The 19,751-nt window shown below is 47.4% G+C and overlaps 2 protein-coding genes across 2 annotated transcripts; one reads left to right on the top strand and one right to left on the bottom strand.

The window, feature by feature from the left end:
* Positions 1–1,210: 1,210 nt before the first annotated feature.
* LOC135823954 (sperm motility kinase Y-like) lies at positions 1,211–8,640 on the bottom strand. The gene is made up of 3 exons (XM_065336832.1): positions 7,853–8,640; positions 3,050–4,570; positions 1,211–2,264 (listed from the first exon to the last, which is right to left on the bottom strand). The coding sequence occupies exons 1-3, from the start codon at positions 8,387–8,389 to the stop codon at positions 2,250–2,252; spliced, it is 2,073 nt and encodes a 690-aa protein (XP_065192904.1). The 5' UTR covers positions 8,390–8,640; the 3' UTR covers positions 1,211–2,249.
* Positions 8,641–10,464: 1,824 nt separating this feature from the next.
* Positions 10,465–19,534, top strand: LOC135823957 (uncharacterized). The gene is made up of 9 exons (XM_065336836.1): positions 10,465–10,827; positions 12,055–12,085; positions 13,537–13,884; positions 15,081–15,186; positions 15,676–15,742; positions 16,326–16,439; positions 16,795–17,010; positions 17,639–17,668; positions 19,048–19,534. Exons 1-9 carry the CDS (start codon positions 10,708–10,710, stop codon positions 19,222–19,224), a joined length of 1,209 nt encoding a protein of 402 aa, XP_065192908.1. The 5' UTR covers positions 10,465–10,707; the 3' UTR covers positions 19,225–19,534.
* The last annotated feature ends 217 nt before the right edge of the window (positions 19,535–19,751 follow it).

Here is a 19,751-nt window from a genome sequence, read left to right on the forward strand (position 1 = left end):
CTTCTTTTCTTTGTTATTGTTTTCTTTCTTCAGTTTGTACCTTTGTACTCTTTTCTGTTTTTTTTTCAAAAATGGAGGTGGGCGACCGAAACCGAGCTGCTGTCTCTGCTGCATTTACCTTTAGACTCGAAGACGACTGGCCAACCCAGCACATGTTCTATATACATGTGGGGAACTTCAGGAGTAGTGGAATTGCAGTTGCTGATGTCCAGCAGATCTACTGGCACGGCCGTCGTGGATTCTGTTCCGTGACCATGGTGACCAGGCACTTGTAGGGACCGGCGGATTCTGCTCGAAAAGGTGGCAGATTCTGCTCGAAAAGCAGTGAAATTGGCAGAACCATACAAACCTTATGGCGGGCAATTCCTCGAATTCTGCTCCATTTCTTTATCCACATACCAAACATGACATGAAACTTACCAGAAAAAGTACCAAATTCTGCCAATTTTTCTGCCGGCAGAATCCGCCGGACCCTACCAGGCAGCAGGGCTGTACCACCCGGTCCGAGCATTCAGGCCATGGCTAGACCTTATTTCGAAAACGTTGACCCACCCAATCCGGGCAAAAACAGGCTTTTCGTCAACAATGCTCAGTTCCGGTCAAGCACCCCATTTGGCCGGACTACCGGTACCTGAAGCCCCTCCCCACCGGGCCCTGGTGGGTGTCAGATGATTTTTTTAAATGTTCACATTGTCAGTCTGTCAGATATCCAGTGTGCTGGCTATGCTGCACATGTACAGATCGAATAATTCTACAGTGCTGCTCAATGAAATCCAGTCGTGTCGCGCAAGTTTGCGCCCTGCATCATTTCCCAGCCCAGTGTTCACAGGTCTAGGGCTGCGCGACACCCGGCGTGTACTTGAGTGACGCGACTGGATTTCATTGAGCAGGACTGTACATGCACAGAGTATTGACATTGATAATTATCGTTTCTCCCGAAGGAGTGTCGTTATATCCAATCTGCACTGCATCTTCGATCTGTCACTAAGCCGATTTAACATTTAGTGTGCACTTATTTATATGTTATGCAATGATTATGTATATTAAGATGACAGAAATCCATTGCAGATGTGCATAGACATGTGTCATGCATGCATAGTTCAAGCCGAAAGCCAAGCACAACAACTACACCGCTGCATTGCGGTATGTACATCGTACTGCTGCTCTGCAGTATGCAGCAGCATGAAGCGACCCAATCTCTACAGTGACATTTCGTCTTCTCCCGAAGGATTTCTTGCATCATAAAAAGTTCTCAAAAAAGCAAAACAAAAAAAGAGCGCAGTGGGTGGAGGTGATACTCAACAAAAAAATGTGTATTAAAAATCTCAGGCGTGTATGCATGTGTGTGTGTGTGTGTGCCGGTGTGTGTGTGTGTGTGTGTGTGTGTGTGTGTGTGTGTGTGGCAAAATTTCGTCTTTTCCCGAAGGAAGCGCATCATTATTTCTTGCATCTTAAAAAGTTCTCAAAAAAGCAAAACAAAAAAAGAGCGCATGCGCAGTGTAATGGTGGAGGTGATACTCAACAAAAGAATGTGTGCTAAAAATCTCAAGCGTGTATGCATGTGTGTGTGCATGCGTGCGTGTGTGTATGTGTGTGTGCGTGTGTGTGACCCAATCTCCACAGTTACATTTCGTCTTCTCCCGAAGGAGGCGCATCATTATTTCTTGCATCTTAAAAAGTTCTCAAAAAAGCAAAACAAAAAAGAGCGCAGTGTAATGGTGGAGGTGATACTCAACAAAAAAATGTGCGTTAAAAATCTCAAGCGTGTGTGTGTGTGTGTGTGTGTGTGTGTGTGTGTGTGTGTGTGTGTGTGTGTGTGTGTGTGTGTGTGCGCATGTGCATATGCATGCACTCATCTCAACAACCTTTCAAGGTGCAGTAAGTAGATCAAGGTCAAGGAATAAGCAAATGCATGTCCACCACGTGCCGTGCGCAGCGGAGGCCAGCGACTGATCCCTGACACTTATAGTTTTGTCCTTAGACGCAGGGCATTAGTAATGGGTGGGAAAGAAATTTTTTGTGTTTGATCAAGATCAACTTCTGAAAAGATTAAATTGGCCGAAACCAGTTCAGCCAAGCATACACGTACACTGACGCTTACATATCAAGAGGCTCTTAACACGTGTCCAAAGCAACACGCGCGCGTAGCCTGCCAGTGATCAACACCGTCACTGTTGTGTGCGTCGCAGTGCCAGTCTGGGCCGTGTACTACCTCTGGACGCTGACTCCGGCTGTGGGACAGACCTGCACTATTCCTTGCCAGCCTATCGGGTGAGATACACACGCAAAAGCACAGGACATTCATTGAGTGAAACAAGACTGGGTTGAGAAGCACGACGATGACGTCAAACACACGTATACATAATTATACACAAACATCCACATACGCCCCCCCCCCCCCTCACACACATGCCCACACATACCCATGCGTTCACACACACCATACACACACACACCACACACACACACACACACACACACACACACCACACACACACACACACGCGCACGCACACACACACACCCACACATGAACACAGAGGTTGCACTCAATCATGTATCTGCTTCAAAGCTCATAGTGAAGACTACAACTCGTACACTGCACTATTGCCAATGTGTGGCGGCGTGGAGGTCGATCATGCAACGGGTGGGACACTTCAAATCATGTCAGCCATTTATCAAGAGTACCGAAGAGTACCGGCCTAAAAGAAGAGTGTGCAAGTTTGGTCCATGGCAGAATTCCATCTTGTCCTTACATTTATTTTCAAAAGGCATAATGCATGCATTGGGTGCTGACCTGCATCACTAGTGCCATTTTCAGTAGGATTTTTTAAAACTTAAAAAAGTCATTTTCCCCGCTGCTGTAGGTTTGGATCCTACTTGTTGTGCAAGTTTAGTGAAACCCGGCCAATGGGCACACCATCATAGACTCACAGCAAATTCCTCATGCGCTCGTGACCTCCCGACAAAATGACGTCAACAAAAAATCCACCGCGGCCGAGCCAAGCGGAGTTGCACATTGCTGTTAATTTTATGGTCTTTATCTTACCTGAGGTGCGGTCTCTTCCACTGATGCCAGTAGCGCCTTGTTCAGATCACATTCCCACTGCAAGTTCTCCGCCTTTGCAACTGCGTCTGCACACTCTGCTTTCAGTCTGTTCACCTCCGCATTCCTTTCCTCTAGAGCATCGGTAACGCTCTTCAAGGCTGCCGTTTGATCCTCCTCCTGGGTAGTCTTATCCCGCAGGCTAGCGTTAAGGGAGCTGACGGTGGAATTGTGTCTGCTGAGTGTCGTGTCTTGCTCTTCGAGCAGGCACTGTTGGGCCGTACTGGTTTTGGCAAGCTGATCCTGTAGGGCGGAAACATCTTGGTGCAGAGAGTATATGGCAGCCTCTACATCTACGAGTGCGCCCAGTACTTGCTGGGCCTTCGTGTTGTCATCCTCTTGTCGTTGGTCATCTACCGGGTACTGTTGGCCAGACTCTGACCCATGCTGAACTTGAGGCTGTGTTGTGGCCTCGGTCAGCTTCTTTACCTGGGCTTCTATTTCCAGGCAAGTTTCATTTAAAGCAGACCGCTTCTCCACTTCTTCCTTGTATTTTTCTGACATCTGAGCAGCAGCCATCTCTACACCCTTCGTGCGAGTTTCACTGTCAGCCAGCTTTTCTTTCAGCCGGTTGCGCTCTGCTTGGTCGGATTTTGTTGCCAGCCTCTGCTCCACAGCTGTGGTGTAGGTACTTCCACCCCTCGCTGTCAACATTCCGCTCATGAGTGCTTCGCTGGATGGCCTGTAGACTGGTTCCTGTGACAAGCAGGCTTTCAGCAAGTCAATGAAGTCTTTAGGGCAGCCCTGGGCAGAGAGTTGCTCTTCCCATGATAGATCATTCGGCGACGCTGGTAACTGGCGCAGAAGCACTTCCACACCCACACATCCGGCTGCGTAGACATCGACAAGCAACGAATACTTGGGAGCTTCACCTTCAGCCCTGGGAGAATATTCTGGAGCAGTGTACGGGGTTGCCGGTGTGAACAACATGTTGTCCGCAAGCTCCAATGACCACCCCGGGGCAGTTGATTTGGCCAAACGGAAGTCGCCAATTTTGGCAGTGGGACTCTTGCATGGATCGTCAGATAGGAACAGCAGAATGTTGCTGGATGAAATTGCTCGGTGAACAATACAGCGCGCGTGCAGATACGCTAATCCATCGGCAAGATCAGCAAGTATATCCACCGTCTCCGCAAAGTCCAGATGCGGCTGCTTTCTGTAGCGCTGCTGGAGGGACGTGTCAGCTAGCTCCAGGACGATCCCTGCGCATGTCACGTCCAACGCCAGGATGCCATAGACGGTCAAGACGTTCGGGTGTCGCAGTGTTTTCAGAACGCTGTACTCGCGCCGCGTCATCCTGTCACTGCACTCGGACTCGCGCAGGCGCTTGACTGCGACGGGAACGCGGCGCCAGGTTGCCTTGTCGACCATGCTTCCCTGGCTGCTCTCTCCAACGGTCTGCTTTGCCATATCCAGCTCTGAGTGCTTTATAATCACGTCGGAACCACTTTCAGCAGCAAATGCCTGCAGGAGAAAATATGCAAGCACAGCACATACTTGTACATTGAAATAACCTTAGTCGGCTACTATAAAGCGTGAAATTTTCGCGGCGTTTTTAGTTCGCGTTTTCAGAATCCGGACAGGTTTGCGAGGTTTTAATTTTGCGATTGCAGAATGGCATTCTTGCTAAACCTGTGGCATTCTTGCTTAACCTTTCATGGATCTCCTTTTCGCGCTGTCTAAATTTCGCGATTTCCACGCGGTCGCGAATTTCGCAGAAATTAGACCATCGCAATAATTTCGCGGTTCAGTCTTTACAGTATAGACATCATGACCCCTCACCCCCATTGGATACGACTTATTTTCGGAGAACTATGGTACTTTGAAACACAATTACATGTACACATATACATGTAGCAGCGAAACACTAACAACACTGACAAGCGATACAGCAAGCGTCCAATTAATTTAGCAGAACTGGTATTAAAGGGGAAGTTAGGGCTAAAATCAAAATTTCACCAGTTGTAGTCTTCGGGGTGCTGAGTTGAATGGTCTTGGTCCGAGGAAGCTGAGACGCTCCCTTCCTACTTTAATTCCAATCGAACTCGCGCACTTCCACCGAAACTGGGTGACTGTGCCCTACCAGATGGGGATTTGTATGCAAAATGTCACTAAAGGCGCCATTTCGTTCTTATAAAAGCATAGATGACCGCGGTTGGCCCATATGTTGTAGTCTTTTGGACGCTGAGTCGACTGGTTTTGGTCCGAAAACGCTGTGATGCAGCTTTCGGCCCATATTCCCAATCGAACATGCTTGAACAAGCGGTCACATGCTCCTGCGTACACCAGTCACCTGGTCACCGTGCCTGCAGGGTACAACTTACAGCCTGTTTTGACCTTTTTTGGGTGCAGTCCTGTCACTCGAGTTGAACTCGAGTTTAACCTTGGTGTGAAAGTTGTCGCCTGCTGGCACTGTGACCAGGTGACTTGGGCACGCAGGAGCACGTGACCGGTTGTTCAACCATGTTCGATTGGGAATAAAGGAGGAACGCTGCATCGCTGCTTTCTCGGACCAAAACCAGTTGACTCACCGTCCAAAAGACTCCAACGTATGGGCCAATCGCGGTCATCCGTGCTTTTATAAGAACGAAATGGCGCTTTTAGTGACACTTTGCACACAAATCCCCATTTAGTATGGCGCAGTCACCCAGTTTTGGTGGAAGTGCACGAGTTCGATTGGGATTAAAGTAGGAAGCGTCTCAGCTTCCTCGGACCACGACCATTCGACTCAGCACCCCGAAGACTACAACTGGTGACATTTTGATTTTAGCCTTAACTTCCAATTTAATGACTCCACAATGAGTCCACAGACCCCCCCCCCCCCCCCGGGCCCCCCACAACCGTTCCGGTTGGCCAGGTCATTGCAGGACCAACGTTGGTCATTGCAGGACCAACTTTTGACCAACAATGTGCATTAGCTGCCGATGAGGTCCTGTATTCTCCATGAAGTACACAAACTATGAAAGGCTAGCGTAGAATCCCGCGGATAAGCCCATGGGCGTATCTGTTTCACAAGGACATTTCGGTGGGCTTATACAAGAGCATGGGCTTATACGCGGGCATGGGCTTATACGCCAACACCAAGTTATGCTATAGGGCTTGAAAGTGATGACGTCAAAAACGGCCGGGGAGTAGTAAGTTGACATCAGATTTCTATTTTGGATCCACTAAGGTGTGGCTTTGCTATTGCCTCAGTATGTGGGTGCATAGCAACCCACTCATGTCGTATGCAGGGGTGACTTTTACTTCGCCACCAGTTGTAACCCCGCCCCCAGTAGCCAAATCAGTCAGTTTCACTGGCTCCATCACCTTCCTGTGAGTAAGACGGCTTGAAATGCGCTTGGATCCATACAAAAACTGGATCCAAGTGGATCCAGTTTTTGAATTTTTGAAATTGTTGCTATGCTGTGACGTAGCACTTTCAAGCCCCATTGAAAAGTATCAAGGAAGTGAGAAGTACATTGCTGAAAACCACTGTGCAAACAAAAACAATCAAAGCGAGAAATGAACAAAGGAGAAAGGAAGGAAAGACAACGTGATAACACATAACAGCAGTACATTACACCTAGAACATTAACGGCCAAGTTTGGCCGCACTAAACACGACACGTTACTTGAACAATTTCAACCCAATTATACTATCTTTCTGTACACACAAATTAGGCTTGTACAGACGCTGATAGATAGCTTCCAACACTTTTAACTGTAGTCCATAACCATGACGACCACGGCACAATACAGTGAACGAAGAGTCGGAATACGCACCGCAACAATCAGGACTAGCCAAAGATAGTATAATTGGGTTGAAATTGTTCAAGTAACGTGTCGTGTTTAGTGCGGCCAAGCTTGGTCGTTAATGTTCTAGGTGTAATGTACTGCTGTTATGTGTTATCACGTTGTCTTTCCTTCCAAACAAAAACAACCGATGATTGTGCTGAAATGTACGAAAAAACTAATGTGCATGACATGGTATGGCCAAGAGTCCATAATTTATGGACTCTCGGTATGACCTAAGCCCATGGGCTTGTACGATGAAGCTTTGTGATGTTCGAACAAACGCTGGGCTTATGCGCGGGCATAGGCTTATACGCGGGTGGGCTTATCCGCGGGATTCTACGGTATGGTATGTATGGCTGAGCTAATCAGAAACTACTTCTGGCGGTCCTGCTCCATAGGGCTTGAAAGTGATGACGTCAAAACGGCCAGGGAGTAGTAAGTTGACAGCAGATTTCTATTTTTGGATCCACTAAGGTGTGACTTTGCTATTGCCTATGTATGTGGGTGCATAGCAACCCACTCATGTCGCATGCAGGTGTGACTTTTATTTCGCCACCAGTTGTAACCCCGCCCCCAGTAGCCAAATCAGTCAGTTTCACTGGCTACATCATCATGCTGTGGGTAAGACCGCTTGAAATGTGCTTGGATCCATACAAACACTGGATCCAAGTGGATCCAGTTTTTGAATTTTTGAAATTGTTGCTATGCTGTGACGTAGCACTTTCAAGCCCTATTGTGCAAATCCCTGTGTGTCCACGGTGTAGAAAGTACGGATAAGAATACAGCATGACAAACAAATTCCATCGATCCCTAGGCGATCGTTCTGAAGAGGCTTGGCTGTGGGTGTAACTCACTCAATGCATAAACAGTGACCTGGTGCTCCCTGTTATTGAGGTATTGAATTCAGAATGAACCGGGTGGGGGGAGTAACGCGGGGTTTGTATGAATCTCGAGTTGCAGGTTTCCTTACCTCTGTGTTATCAGCACTGTTTTCGATCTCTTCCAGCACTGATTGGAGCAGCTCTTCTGCGCAAAGCCCGCGCTTCGCATCCTTCATGGCTTGCACCAGTGCGCGCAAGCCATGCTCACTACTGGCCGTCATCCATTCCACTATGGCTGCGCGGCAGCGCTCCGAATCGCTACTCGCCTCCGCTAAGCGCGCCAGGTCCGCTTCCTGATAGAAACGTGCGTGACTGTTGTTACTGCCAATACTGGTGCGATCCGGTAGCTTTCTCGCCAGCTCTCGCCATTGCCCAGAGCAATTAGTCACCATCATATCCAGGCGGTCGCTATTCAGCCCAACGTTGATCAGACGCCACCTTCTCTCCAGCTTTTGCTGGATCTCTGGTGATAGTGGTTCGGATTGCGGCGGTCCACAGCCTGACTGTGTAGCCTGCTTGCTACTACTACTAGCAAATAGACTCTTCAGACCGGCTCCGGCCTTGGCGCAGGATGATTTGGCCATAGCTGAAAAGTCATTACCTCGGTTAGACTTATTAGAGGACATCACCGGTCCGTGGCACAGACTGCCAGTGGCAGTGCCACTCCGCAGTCAATGACGGGATTAGTAGGGAGTAACTAACACTATTCACTGAGTAGAGGGATGCAAGGACCTGGAAGGCTGATGGGCATGGGGCTAGTGGTGATAATCTCCCACTGAATGCAAGCGACCTCCTGATTTATACGAGGGCCTGGCAATGGAGATCTATCTAGAGCAAAGAAACGCCCTCCGACAAATCGTCTTGTTGGAGGTCTTCAGGGGAAACATTAAATTTTGTTTGTCTTGTCGACTGTGGTCGTAACACTCTGATATCGTCAATGACGTAATTATCGGGGGTACGGGTGTATGCGTTGCACAGAAACAGACTTTCTTCGCGAAGCTTCGTCTGAGATGCCGGTACGGTCGGTACTTGCAGTTGAGTTGCAGCGTTCGGTCGAAGCAGCTTGACGTCATGACAATATGCATGACCGATCATGCATGTCGAGTCACTTGTCGACCCCATGCCCAGGTCAGGACCCGGGTACCGGGTCGACATACATGACAGATGCATCATGATTGTGCCATCTAAACAGGTAACTGGTTGTCATTCACCGAACGAGTTACGTACTACTATTAGTACAGTCATGTACATAATCAGTGTACCAGGCGTACAGCTATACAGACATTTTCGCAAAGCTGCCCGCGCCCATGACATGGTGTACGTGTGTGAGTCGCTACAAGCTGTTTTCTTCCCAGAACTAGTAGTACTAGTACTAGTAGTAGTTACTCTTTATCCGCGTTTATATTATAAGCTGTCAAAGTCTGCCTGTCCCCACCCCTACCGCAGTGAGCATGGTGAGTGCAGGCGTTCACACACTCACAGTCTATTCATAGGTAGCCAACGAGTTACGTTCGAGCAACTCGAAACGTCGTTGTCACCACTATACACCGCCATCGTTGGTACTGTAAAACTGGTTGCCGGTCACAGGGCCTACTCCTAGGTGTCGATAGTAGACGATACTATGACACTCGTGAGTCGTCGCTGCTGACGATAGTCAGCACTGCGGTTCATTCACGCAATGGCCTACCGTTGTACTTATAAATTAATAGAATGCTCTTCCGACTCATGTCTAGCACCTAGCATAGCCAGGTTGGTATTCAAGTAAGTAAGTTGCACATGTGTTACTCTCAGTCTCAGATCTAGTGCATGCTACATGTATAAGTATAAGTATAAGTATCTCTAATTTGCTAAATCCTATATAATAGGATTTTGGTCATATTTTTCAACTCAAAATGGGTGTGGCATGAGAATAGCAAAAAGTATGTGACCAATTCTTTCTTGCTAGGTCTTAGTAGATATCGAGAGTTGAATAAGATAATTTTTTCAAACACTAATATCTCAGGCTCATCTCCTTGCCCAATATTACTATAGGCCTGTGCCCTATTTTCGAATCCTATATTATAGGATTTGAGATATTATTGGACCTTGTTTTATCCTTAAAACTGGTAGTTTCATGACGGCATGTGCGATATGTCGTCATGAAACCACCCCGTGCCACACCTGCAATGTTCTTCTGCACATTCACTGCTTCAGTCCCATGACAGCAGCTGAACAATTATGCTCAAATTTCCAATTATTGCTGAAAATGGGTGTTCATCAGAAATATTATCGCCCTATGAATCTAAAATGTAAACATTCATGCCTCAAACATATTTACAACTTCCATGAAAACCATTATGCCGTTATTATTGGTTGTGATGACCAATAACAACGGCATAAAAGACACACATTTTCAAATCCTATATAGGATTTTTGGCCAGCAAATTAAGAGATAAGACCAGGGAGTAGTACAACATCACTCCCTGGCTAAGAGTAAGACAGTGCTGGGAACCCGGGGAAGTTTTCCGTAAGACCCGTCACACCCGTCGCCCGGACTGTGGCCCAGTGCAGTGTGGGCCGGCCCTACACCACCCATCAGCCACTAGTTATCATATAGCACTGCAATAGATTCAGTACTAATCTTCGTCATTTGCGAGGGTGGATTCGGGAGTCTACATGCCATCCCCACATTATACATTCTATTTTCTAGCTCATTGACACAGTGACGTGACAGGCGTTTCTTCAACCAGTTCAGGCATTTCTTTATCGTTTTGAGTTTGAACTCTGCACGGCTGATGAACATCAGAACCGCTGGTTGCAGTCAACTACAGCTCTAGAAGCGCTGGAGATCGACCGCACTGTTTGTGGTCAGTAGGTGTTTCTTTCCTGGACCGTGACGAGGAAGGGAGAGGAGAGAGGAAGGAGAGTGAGCGCCGCTTGTGATCTCTGCTATGACCCGGCAAAGATGACTGCACGCATCGCACGATCGGCCAGCGAAGGCACTGGAGCTGGGCGAGCACCGGTCTACCTATATTTCCCTTCTGCTTCACTTCTTCTTCTGGTCTGTACATGCTTGATCCCACTGGTGAGTGACACGTGCAACACGGACTTACATGACCCATTCACATGAGCCCAATATTCTGGTCAGCCAAATGAAGTACATGTAATTCACTCTCGATCTTTATGGCCTTGCGCGCGCTTTCTCTCATCAGTAGTGACCTGACTGGATTATGCTCTTTCCACATTTTGCAAGTCACACACAGACAGACAGACACACACAGACACACACATACGCACACACACGCACACACACACACACGCACGCACACACACACACACACACATACACACACACACACACACACACACACACACACACACACACACACACACACAGACACAGACACACACAAACACACACAAACACACACACACTCTCTCTTTCTCTCTCGCACGCGCGCGCGCGCGCACACACGCTCTTGTGCGTGCGTGCATGGCACGCTTTCCCACTCGTCATTTTTGGTTTGTTACTTCAACGTTCTTGTGTTCGCTTATCAAACTCTTGTCTCCACACTGCTCATCTTTTCCTCACCACGCGTCTATTGCTTGGATTTTCTTCCCACGGCATCATTCCACAGACGCCAGTTGCCATGGAACTTGTCCGACTTACGGTATTCATGGGACCCGCGAGGCTCACGCAGTGAACGACTGAAAGCTTCGTTACGGCAGCCTTCATCGCAGAGAACGGACGGGGAGCGCTCCTTTGCTGCTGTAGTGCAAACGTTTACGTCTAGTTTTGATTGACGCATCTAGCTGCTGCAGCATGCACAAGTATGAAGTACAAGTATGAACTTTTTTTTCTTCCGAAATTTCTGAAAACCTACGTGGTCAGTGACGAGAAACATAGAAAAAACAAAGTGTGGCCTTAGCGTGAAAGAATGCCCAAGTTTGCAAAAGAACTACTTGTACGAATGAAATCTGCTGGCACTGCATGCTTGCGGCTGGCCGGAGCAATTGCATAAACAGTATACAGTGAAAGCTGTCTAAGGGGACCTTCAAACCATGGTCTCTGTTACCAGGTGGTCTCCTTATCGTGGCAGGGTCATTTGACTGGAATGATAGCATGCCTTGGGTCCTGATTGTGATGATCCTCTGGCACAGGTGGCCGCCTTATCCCGGTGATGTGGTCGCCTTGATAGGCTTTACTGCACACTCGTGTCGACACTAGCTCTCTCCATCTCCATCTCCTGCACTCAATGTTCCTGTCACCATTGGGTGTACTTTTATTTGTGTGCTTGTTTCTTCATTGCAGGTGGTGACTGCTTCTTCTACCTTCCAGAAAGGTAATGCCTGAGTGAAAGTAAATTTAGAAAGGAAAAGGACATATGGATACGAGTTAAGAGTAACTGCCCATCATTGTAACTAGATACTATATTATACAGTCGTATCCATTATGTCCTTTTCCTTTCTACATTTATTATTGGCTCAACATCCGAGTTTGAAAGTAAATTAGAAATATTATAAGGTCATCGCCGGGTCATCACCACGAGTTGCTTCATGAAGTGTGTGTTGCTTAGCTCTTCCAATGTACCTCTGTGCTAGTGCATGTCAGCCCTATTGACTGGCTTCACATACATGTAGTTATTAACTTGGTCACGTGACTAAATTTGTGTAGCAAGTGATCATGGCATGTGGACAGTGGAAGGGACACAGGCCGACATTGTAACAGGCCGACATTGTAACAAGCCGACATTGTAACAGGTGTATTTACACTAGACATCCATGCAGTACAACTATACTCTGTACCCACTATTCGAAGTTCCCGCTCACGGTTTTCCGTTGTAATGAGAACCCATCAGTTGTAGAAGCATGTGAACCATAGATGTAAGAGTTGGCTGGGGGTCGGAACCAACATGGCCATGCGATAGATAATATGATAGTTTTTTCTCACAGTCATGGCGGGCCATAACTGTTTTTCTCCGGGTCAGAGCCGCACCAGGGTATACATGCTGCAGCAATCCCTTCCTGGGGCAAACTGTCACATACCAGTTTGTCTTTGCACAAAGTTTAGGGTCCCTCAGCTCAAACACTCACACCCTGTCTCTTTGCTGCGTACGTCACTTGAAATGTTCACCAAATTTTCGGGCATGGTGCATCATCAGGGCGAAACAGAAGATGTTTGAGCTGAGGTACCCTGATGTGACGGGAAATTTTCGTCATGCCTCTCCTTGCAGTACTCCCTTTTGTTTCTCTCCTTATTATTTAGTTCGCCGTGGTTGGCTACCATCCAACTTCTCATAAATATTGGCAGTCTTACGACGAGCCAGGAGATGTTGAATAAATGAAATAGCAGGGGGGGGGGGGGGCTGCAATGGAGTCTGCGAAAACTTATAAATAAGTGTTTTTATACTCATGACATTGGTGCTCGTGTGAAAATGAATGTTTGCGGTACAAGCCAAAGGGGCAATTGGCCCAGTTACAGTTTTTAAATGATTTTTTGCCCTTTTTACTGTGACTCTGGAACAAGATGGCTCTGAATATCCCGTATGTCAGTAGTGGTCCGTGTAGTGATAGTGACTGCGTTCTTCTTACACCACTTAGCTGTCATATGTTGCATTCTACACATCACTGCATGTGTCGTACTCACACCTTCATGATGTGCTACATTCACACTGCTGTAGGTTATAGTCTCTTGTCATTCCACTATGATTCCAGTGATCATTACATTCTGGCCAGCTCACTACAGTCCGTAGTCCCATGCACAATTGCATGTACACTGTTGTGTGGACTGCAGATCCCAGCGCAGCCTCAGTGAACGGGCCGCTCTGTCCGCGCATTTTCAGCCCGTCACTGGCACACTCCTTCCCGGGATGTCCGGCGCAGGGCCAGTGCAGCGAGAACAGCACCTGCCGCGGCTCAACGGTGTGCTGCAGCAGCTTTCGCCTGACTGGCAACAGCACGCAGCCGGGAGGCTGCGTGGGCCTGGGCTGCGTGTGTCGCAATCTCACAGCACTGTGTCCTACACTGAACTGTGGTGGTAAGCGACAGAAGATCGACAGCTCTGGATGTAGCATATGTGAGTGTGAAACTGCCACATTGCCCGGCTCGTCCAGCACTGCCGTGCCGTCAATATCCACAACAGGTATGGTCGTTCCAATATTTGTGTATGCATATGTGTGTGTGTGTGTGTGTGTGTGTGTGTGTGTGTGTGTGTGTGTGTGTGTGTGTGTGTGCGTGCATGCATGTGTGTGTGTGCATGCATGGCAAAATTGTGTGTGTGCGTGCATGTGTGCATGCGTGCGTGCATACATGCGTGCATGCGTGTGTGTATGTGTGTGTGCATGAGTGTGTGTGTGTATGTGTGTGTGTGTGTATGTGTGTGTGTGTGTGTGTGTGTGTGTGTGTATGTGTGTGTGTGTGTGTGTGCATGTGTGTGTGTGTGTGCATGCATGGCAAAATTGTGTGTGTGTGTGTGCATGTGTGCATGCGTGCGTGCATACATGTGTGCGTGCGTGTGTGTATGTGTGTGCATGAGTGTGTGTGTATGTGTGTGCATGAGTGTGTGTGTGTGTGTGTGTGTGTGTGTGTGTGTGTGTGTGTGTGCATGAGTGTGTGTGTGCATGAGTGTGTGTGTGTGTATGTGTGTGTGTGTGTGTGTGTGTGTGCATGTGTGTGTGTGTGTGTGTGTGTGTGTGTGTGTGTGTGTGTGTGTGTGTGTGTGTGTGTGTGTGTGTGTGTGTGTGCATGTGTGTGTGTGTGTGCATGCATGGCAAAATTGTGTGTGTGTGTGTGCATGTGTGCATGCGTGCGTGCATACATGTGTGCGTGCGTGTGTGTATGTGTGTACATGAGTGTGTGTGTATGTGTGTGCATGAGTGTGTGTGTGTGTGTGTGTGTGTGTGTGTGTGTGTGTGTGTGTGTGTGTGTGTGTGCATGAGTGTGTGTGTGTGTGTGTGTGTGTGTGTGCATGAGTGTGTGTGTGTGTGTGTGTGTGTGTGTGTGTGTGTGTGCATGAGTGTGTGTGGGCGTGTGTATCTACATGTGTATGTCATAGTCTTCTGTGGAGTGTGGATGGAGCGAAAATTGTCAAACTTCTTTTTTTTCAGTTCAAAGGACTTTGCTTCCTGAGACTGTCCTAAGCACCTGATCGAGTCTTGGATCTATCTATCTGGTGGTTTCGGCCTTGTCAATGGAGGACATGCCATTCATAGGTGAAAAGATGGTACACAGGTTTACTTGAACCCATAGCACAAAATACTTTCCATATTTCGATCAAGGTTTTCTTTATAATTATGTACTTTAAGATCATCACGTTGTCTTGTTTCTCTCCGGATGCAGGTGGCTGGATAACAGGTGGCCAAACGTCGGGCAGTGTGAAGTTTGCGCTGATCGGCAACACAAATGCGTCAGAGGAGATTGCGAAGAATAGATCACGGTTTGATCGGTGAGCTCTCTTCCGATAGCTTAGGCTGATACGAAGACAATAATCATACACGGAGCCACCGTTGATGCATTTTTAAAAGTAGTTCTAAGCAATGTTCTTGTTCTTATTCTGGAATAGGATTACATGTGTTTTTCATAAGTAGCGACAAACCTCCACTGAGGAGCTCGAGCGAAACAGCTGTCTGGAGGATATGGAACATCTACCCAAGAACGAACTTCCTCGCTATGGTGTGGTGTTGTGAATGTGGGCCAAGGGCGCAGTGTGGAGAGGTGGACGGGTTAAGATTGTGTTTTTCATCTGAATCAATAATGTCGCTCACAGGTTGCTGTGGCACCGCAATGCATCATGTTATGGCAGTGCACACGGGGGGGGGGGGGGGATGGATAAGATGTTGGTCCATTGTGTGTGTGTGTGTGTGTGTGTGTGTGTGTGTGTGTGTGTGTGTGTGTGCGTGTGTGTGCTGTTGCTGTTTCTGGATTTGTTCACCAGAGCTTTGAGCGAGCAACTCACGTACCAGTTCAACTTGACTTTTTTTGGCAAGCTAGAGAATTTAACGGTGAGATTCACTGGACACGGGTAGGCTTACCTGCTGCACCATGTTGGCTGCTTTCCTGGTTTTGGAGCATGATGTATTATGTCAAGTCCATGGCTGTGTGCGGTCCCTGGAAATTGCCTGCTCAGCCAGAGGTTGCGCCGAATGTAGAGCAAAATTGTATTGCTCTAGATCACTTCCATATACTGTAAGTATACAAATATTCGGCCCGTTCAAATTTCGGCCTCCCAGGGCTAAAACCCATTTCGGCCGTATCAAATGTGCGGCTTGTTCTGCTGCCGCCTGTCTACACTGTCACACTGAACATTGCAAAACAAATTTTCGGTCGCAGCAAATTTTCGGCCAAACATGACCAGGCCGAAAATAGCCGAAAATAAATATGCGCCGAATATTGGTTGACTTACAGTAGTAATCGTGCACCCCATTGGATGTGTTCGATTTGGGTTGGGGGGGGGGGGGTAAAAAGATTGTAATATAATTATTATGATAAGTATGTACAAGGATGTCATGCATATTCATCAGTACTTCAAGTACTAACTTACTTTTCCTTACTGGTCACGGTGTTGATTTTCGTGTTGCCTTTCAGGTGGAGTTTCTGTGCTGTACAGCGGAGGGTAACAGCTACCTGCCGGTCTATTTCGACCTGGCCTGCGCGTCACCACTGCTTTTCCAGCTCTACTCCGATAGAATACTAACAGCGGTAAGCTAGGACTACACTTACTCTTCTGCTCTAGGCGACCATTGTACTGATAAAGAAGGCCGTAGCGCCCGGTCCGTCCATTGTACTGATAAAGAAGGCCGTAGCGCCCGTTCCTTCCATGGTCTGACCATTTTCTTTCACAAAGGTCGACCTACCCAGTTTGTGAAAATGGTTTTTCTTTCAAAACATGTTCGTTTCTGGCCAAGTATCCCATTCGGCCAGACCACTTGAAATCCGTGTGCTATGGCTCTGTAAACATTGACTATCGGATTGAAGAATGGGCCTCTTATCGGTGTGGCATGACCTCCAGCTATGAAAACTGAAGAAATTTGTGTTTTTCTAATTCCTTTCATAGGCGCACAGCAAGCGGATCTCTTTCATCTTTCGAACCGATGATGGCGGGCAATGGCAACTGACGTCCGGATATCTCATCTCGGATTCGACTCCAACTCCGCCAATGAAGGTCACCACAACGGCAAGCGTCAGCCAAGAGCGTAGTATCATCATCTACGCGTGCTCTGGCGTTGGTGGAATTCTAGTCGTTATCATTATCGTCATGGTCATCGTTCTGGTAAGTTTGAATGGAGCACGCACATGGGTAAACTGGGATGCTGAATTGGCAGACCTGGGCCCTAGTCGGGAGTCAGTCACTTCTCTGTCTCTCTAGCTCTCTATCTGTGTGTGTGCATGGGTTTGTGTGTCTGTTTGTCTGTCTCTCTCTCTCTCTCTCTCTCTCTCTCTCTCTCTCTCTCTCTCTCTCTCTCTCTCTCTCTCTCTCTCTCTCTCTCTCTCTCTCTCTCTCTCTCTCTCTCTCTCTCTCTCTCTCTCTCTCTCTCTCTCTCTCTCTCTCTCTCTCTCTCTCTCTCTCTCTCTCTCTCTCTCTCTCTCTCTCTCTCTCTCTCTCTCTCTCTCTCTCTCTCTCGCCTCGTCCTCTACACTTAGCTGTGCTGCCGTGTTCACTCTGCTCTTTATGATGAGCTACATGTGTCTGGCTAGTACTACATTATCTCATATCAGGAGGTGTCGGCCGGTGGACGGGTCAATGACCAATTGAGATTCCTTTGAACCTCCCCTCAGCCGCGGGGACCCGCTTGACCAGTTCCTGGCAGTGAGCAAGCGCGAGTAGAACAAGTACAAGTGTGTTTGTGTTTGTGTGTGTGTGTGTATATTTGTGTTTGTGTGTATGTTGTTCCTTGCAGTGCAAGCGCTCTAAGTCAGGAGGTGTAGAGGTAAGGAAATTGAATGAGCAGTCATCATAACAAAGGCGTATTCACGCCTGTTATTTCAGTTTTTCTCACCAAATCAAACCATAGCTTTCAGCAAACCACACGACCATAACAGTCATATGCACACTGGGCAACGGGACAGGTACAGCAATGCATTCATTTATGAGTGCATGTTCTCTGCACACAGTTGCAGCCAGGGCCTAACGCTACTGGTAGCCCCAGTCGAATGGTACATAACCGACAAGGAAAATCAATACACAGGCCATTAATTTTACACAAAGGATTTTTAAGTAGCATACATCACAAACATAACTATGTTACAATCTTGTCCATCTCGTCTTTACTTGTACTAATATCCAGGGTGTTGGAGCATAGTAAAATTCGCAGCAATGCCCCAACCCAGGGAGATGTTTTCAATGATTTGCACCAAAAGAGCCCTTATTATTTTACAAATCAAAAAGGGATTTATCTAGGGGTATGCTGATTTAAAAATAATGCTGATGCTGTTAATCTCTGGAGTTACTGATGCAGATTTGGTGGCACTTGCTGCAATGGTTCTGATGAGTCATAGAGGTTTTGCCATCATGCTGCCAGTTTAGATGCCTTGTATGGAACGACAAAACTGTGACATAGTGAACACTGGTTTGCGATTCCATACGTAGCATATACAGTTGTCCCTCTCTAATCCGGCACCTTTTGCTACGGCGTTTTCTGCTGGATTAACGAGGGTGCTGGATTAAGAAATCCTGCCCTCTGACACGGCCCTACCGCATGCATGTATCATATGTACGTCAAAACGCAGGGTGTTTCCGTGTCGACCCAAGTATTTGGTGCACGGCTTTATATTCTCAATTGTTCTCCGGGAATATACACAGTGATAAAGTGATAAAGTAAAACAGAGAACATGTTCACATGTACTCTTGCACACACACGCACACACACACACCTGAAAATTGGCAGGACACTACTCCTTGCTAAAATAAGAAAGTATGGGTGGTTGACTGCCGTTGTCTCCTGGACAACATTGACCAGACTGGTCTAGCCTGGCCTGGCAAGGAGTGCACCTGTACGGTACGCGGTTTACGACTGCCGGATTATGAAATCAAACTACGTGCAGTTTGAGCGATTCGTTTCAAAAAGTCACTGCCGGAGGCGGAATTCAAGTGCCGGATTAAGATGTAGGAATTGAACGAAAAAAATCGGTTTCGTCAGAAAGTGCGCCGGTTGGTAAGGGTTCCGGATAAACAAGTGCCGGATTAGAGAGGGACGACTGTACAATGTTTTAACCTTGTAGCTATCTTGTGTTTAGTGAGGTTGGTAATGCTACATATGCTATTCGAACTTCACAAAAATGATTTCGTTTCCTTTCCTTTGCTACTCAGTTCTACGAGGATCCGGCGCCCGGCGTACGTTTTGATCCGTCGTCGGGCGTCCTCGATCAGACTATCAACACGGCGTACCCGGCCCAGGGAAAATCAAGCCGGGAGCCGCAGCTCGTCTTCGATCAGCCGCTCTACGAGGCGAATCGTGACACTGAGAACCTGGTGGCGAGGCAGTGAGCTAAGCCAGCCTGGTTTGTTGAACTCTTTAATTAAAACTATGTGGACTTGCATACCGGCAGTGGATACTCCTTGGCCCTGGATGCTGTTGTGAGATGTATGTTTCAGATGTATGTTATCATATTTAACAAGCAGTTGTGAAATGCTTCAAGCCCTATGTCGTAAAATTTATTACAGATACTGTGCCTATGCGCCGGTGGCTTGTGCCAGCCTCCACACCGGAGACCAATGGCAGATGCAATGCTTTGATAAGATTGTTACTTTTCACAATTAATGGTTTATGATGAATATAATTATAATAATTATTGCATTGGTAAGACAGAAAAGATGGAGTTTTAGTGCCGTTAGCATTTTCTCACTCGAGATGTAAAGGAGGTGCAGGGTGTAAATAGGAAAGAAATTAAAACATGTTGATCCCAGCACTTGGACCTGCGTACTGTTTTTACGGGTACATGACTCTCCTTCCCGATGCAATAGAGAACTGCGAATGAGATCATCGCATATGCTTTTGTATGAAGTGGGAACAA

Source organism: Sycon ciliatum, chromosome 8, assembly GCF_964019385.1.
Source record: "Sycon ciliatum chromosome 8, ocSycCili1.1, whole genome shotgun sequence".
NCBI classification, from domain to species: Eukaryota; Metazoa; Porifera; class Calcarea; order Leucosolenida; family Sycettidae; genus Sycon; species Sycon ciliatum.